The 4,145-nt window shown below is 39.1% G+C and overlaps 1 protein-coding gene across 1 annotated transcript in view; it reads right to left on the minus strand.

Moving 5' to 3' along the window:
• Positions 1-1,385: 1,385 nt before the first annotated feature.
• The window catches only part of Il6 (interleukin 6), a 55,826-nt gene continuing 53,066 nt past the window's right edge, over positions 1,386-4,145 (minus strand). The window contains exon 5 of the mRNA XM_013024001.1: positions 1,386-1,846. Within this exon, the coding sequence (XP_012879455.1) occupies positions 1,679-1,846 (168 nt within the window). The 3' untranslated portion in view covers positions 1,386-1,678. The remainder of the gene's footprint in view (positions 1,847-4,145) is intronic.

Below are 4,145 nucleotides of genomic sequence, written 5' to 3' on the forward strand. Positions count from 1 at the left end.
TTTCCAGTATGGAAGGAAATGGAGTTAAATATACCTGCTTGGCTTATTTATCACTTTCTCTGGAAATCCTTAAGCTTCTTTCAGATTCCTGCTATTTTCTCTTAAGATGATGATACATGAGTGTAATTTCTCCTAATACTCTACGTCTCCAAGAACTGAAATGTTTTATATTAGTGGTTATTTAAGTGTGCCCCTTCACTTAACTAACATTTATTAGGGTGTGTTTTGTTTAAGTTCTGACCTGAGATTTTGGAATACAAAGATGGGTACACTAGAGTTGCTATCTGGGAAGAAATATCCATGGTAGACACTCAGGAAGAGGTATGTAGTGTTTGAGAAACCCAGAGGATGGAGGTAGAACTCCTAGTTATTATTTGGAAGCTTGAACATTGCCATATCTTAATTAAGTAGTTGGATGACCTCAAAGGCTTTGATTGTACCATTAAGTTTACTTCCTCTGTTACAGTGTTTTGGAGATTTTTCACCTGTATCTTTTGATTTCCTGGGTGGTAGTACATAAGGTTAAGAGTAGGAAGATGGGTACTGGAGGCTCATGCCTATAATCTTAGCTACTCAGGAGGCTGCAATCTGAGGATCTCAGTTCAAAGCCAGCCTGGGCAGGAAAATCTGTGAAACTAAAGCCAGAAGTAGAGCTTTGGCTCAAGTGGTAGAGTGCTAGCCTTGAACAAGGAAGCTCAGAGACAGCATCAAGGCCCCTGGACTGGTGCAAAAAAAAAAAAAAAAAGAGTAGAAGTCCTGCAGTCTGATAGACTTGGAGTTCAATTCGGTGCTCATTTCTTATTGTTTACGTGGATAACTTACTCTCCTGTACCTAGATAAAACTGGCTGATTTGATGTGATAGATGCAATGCACTTAGAATGCAAGTAGGTCCTTCATTATATCTTTCTCTAGGTGTTTATGCTGTTTTTTATATTTTAAATTATCTTCAGATAGTTGTACAGTGAGCGTCAATTTGACTGTTACTTTATGAATACAATGCAACTTGATTGCATTTTGTAGTATTACCCCGTCCATCTTTCTCTTCCCATCTATCTTAACTCCACCTATCCCCTCAAGTTACTTAGTTCCATTTTCACCTATAGATTTATCTTGTCATGATATTATATGATAATATTCTTTTGTCAGTAAGACTTTAAACCCAAGAAAGGATTTTTGCTCATTCTTGTTTGGATCATTCTGTAACTAGTTTGTCTTATTATATTTAGCTTCACACAATAAAGGCTGAATTGCTAATTTTTTTTAAAAAATAAAGTGACCTTTTGTATAAATACAGTGTAAATATTATAAAAATACAACACAAACATTCTTTTTAAATGTGCATAAATTATCAATTTATTGAGGTAAGCTTATACATTCAAAAAATGATCTGGTTCTGAAACAGATTCAAACTGCCTAGGCACTTATATTATCATTTCAAAACTATGACATATAAGATTTAAATGGCACTTTATAAAAATTATAAATAGCAATCATACATAAATTAATTCATATTTAAATTATCAATAAATTAAAAATAATTAAAATAGTGTCCTAATGTTCATACTGTCAGTTCTTCGTAGAGAACAACATAAGGTAGATCCCCAGTGGACAGGGATGGTTCTGTCCTGACCATGGAAAGGAATGCCTGTACACACCCATAATATTAGCTGCTGTGCATTACAGTATCCGAAGAGCTCTTAAACTGAACTGCAGGAAAGTCTCAAGGCTGCTCAGGATGAGGTGAATTATCATGTTCTTCTGCCACTCATTCTGTGACTCCAGCTCTTTCAGTAGGAGAGCATTTGCAGTTGGGCTAGGGAAGACTATTTCATCTTGATTCTTTATCTGAAGAGGAAAGAAAGCAAAAAGGATTGTTTAAATATAAAATAAATCCTTCTCAGTGGAGATATGCTCAGGACTGTAGGAAAAATATTAACATTTGGGTGGAAGAGACTACTTTGCCTCAGCCAAGTCAGGGGAAGTGCTTTTGCTCCACCCCTACCCTGAGAAGGACCTAACTATTCTTTTCTACTTTGTCTCCATTAGATGGTAACCATCCAGAGGGCACCCTCATTATCTTAATTTCCCTTCTTCTGTGTTATCCAAAATAGTATCGGACACATAATTATTATTTAATAGCTACAGGCAAGCTAATGAGTTCTAAATATTGTACTTTTCTCCACTCTTCTTCTCAACTATCCATCTAGCATCTGTTGAGAGTCCAGTGAGACAGTAGTGTAAAGAGGATTAGAAATGTCTTTCTATAGGACCATTGGTATGGTGATAATTCCTTGTGTAAGGCTTTGAACCTCTCAGTGTGGTCCTTGAGTAGTGCAGCATTAGCATCACTAGACCTACTAAATCAGAATATGCAGGGAAACAATCCCGAGGGCATTCCCATGCAGATTAAAGTATGAAGAGCCCTGGAGTAAGACATGTGAGAGAGGCAGGCTTACTACAGGGCCCTCCTCTTTGCTTTGGTCATGTACCATCTCTCCATTCTCTTCCTTTTAATAGCTAGTTGCTGGTAATGGCTAAGGCCTCCTTTGGCAGTCTTTAGCTTACTTCTCTGCAGTGCAGTAGCAAGAATCTAACTTGTGCCACGCCTACTCCAGTGGAGTCTGCTTAGCATGGGAAACCAGCTTTCAGACCTGAGAATGGGGCTTCAGAGCCCTATCTCTGAGTATTGGGACTTCACCGAAGTCTACCTCAGAGAATAGGGCTTCAAAGAGGCCTACTCCTGGAAAGGCTGGCAAACCCCTGGGAAAGATGTGTTTCTGCTTTTCTTTTCTTCACTGTATAAGAGTGCCTATTAAGCTTTTACTGTTTCTACTGCTCTTTGTACTTACTCATGCTCAACGTTCCCTTATTCAAAACTCTTTCTTAAGAGTGTTGACGACTCCAATATCTGATGAGTGTCTTAAAAATATGACTAACTCACCAGAGTTAAGTGCTACCCTGACAGCCCCTCTTATGGAGGCTAGTAGACAAGTCATAAGTAAATATAAAAGTATTGGGGGTTTCATGAAGTCACTTCAGCAGAAGGAATTGTTTGTAAGAGATTTGCAAGAAGCTGTAGGTGCAACTAGAACAGAAAGAATGTATGGCAATTGCGGAGATAACTACCTAGGAGAAAGAACTTCCTGTTACTCTCTTTCATTTACTAAGAGACTTGCTAAATCTAGGCCACCATAACCTTACTATTAAAGAAGGAACTGGAAAGATCTTATGGGACAGTTAAGGCCTCTATAGAAATAAGGTAATGGTTAGTTAGTGACAAACATCGAAACCCATTATATTTCTTAGAGATAAGCCGGAAACAAGTGCCTAACAGGCGAACAGCTGGTGACCACCCAAGAATGAAGCCCTGCAGCAAGATTGTGTAACCTTTTGCCCTTTCAGGCGACCAGCTGGTGACCACCCAAGAACGAAGCCCTGCAGCAAGATTGTGTAACCTTTTGCCCTTTCTTATGGAGACTTTTGCTATAAAAGTTTATTATCCTCTGCATTAAATCCCCCTCAGCATCCATTCCTCCTTGTGTGTGAGTTGTCTGTTTGCCATCTCCCCACCTATTCCAGTTGCTCCACTAGGTGTCCTCCGTCGTCCCCACAGGTGATAATTACTTGTGTAAGGCTTTGAACCTCTCAGTGTGGTCCTTGAGTAGTGCAGCATTAGCATCACCAGGGAGCTCTTGGGAAAAAGGAATCTCATGTCCCACTCTAGACCTACTAAATCAGAATATGCAGGGAAACAATCCCGAGGGCATTCCCATGCAGATTAAAGTATGAAGAGCCCTGGAGTAAGACATGTGAAAGAGGCAGGCTTACTACAGGGCCCTCCTCTTTGCTTTGGTCATCTACCATCCCTCCATTCTCTTCCTTTTAATAGCTAGTTGCTGGTAATGGCTAAGGCCTCCTTTGGCAGTCTTTAGCTTACTTCTCTGCAGTACAGTAGCAAGAATCTAACTTGGAGCAATTAACTACTAAAATATTTTTTGCGTTCTTCTTTTATAAAGGCTCATTGAGTATAGTTAGATGTGCTTTCTTCTGGTTATTTTTCTCATCTCTTAAGCTATTGGAAATGATGTCAAAATCCATGTCACTTTTACAGTTTTTAATGGCAATAGATGTTCTTTGCAGAAGA

This window comes from Dipodomys ordii, unplaced genomic scaffold (genome assembly GCF_000151885.1).
Source record: "Dipodomys ordii isolate 6190 unplaced genomic scaffold, Dord_2.0 Scaffold72, whole genome shotgun sequence".
NCBI lineage: Eukaryota > Metazoa > Chordata > Mammalia > Rodentia > Heteromyidae > Dipodomys > Dipodomys ordii.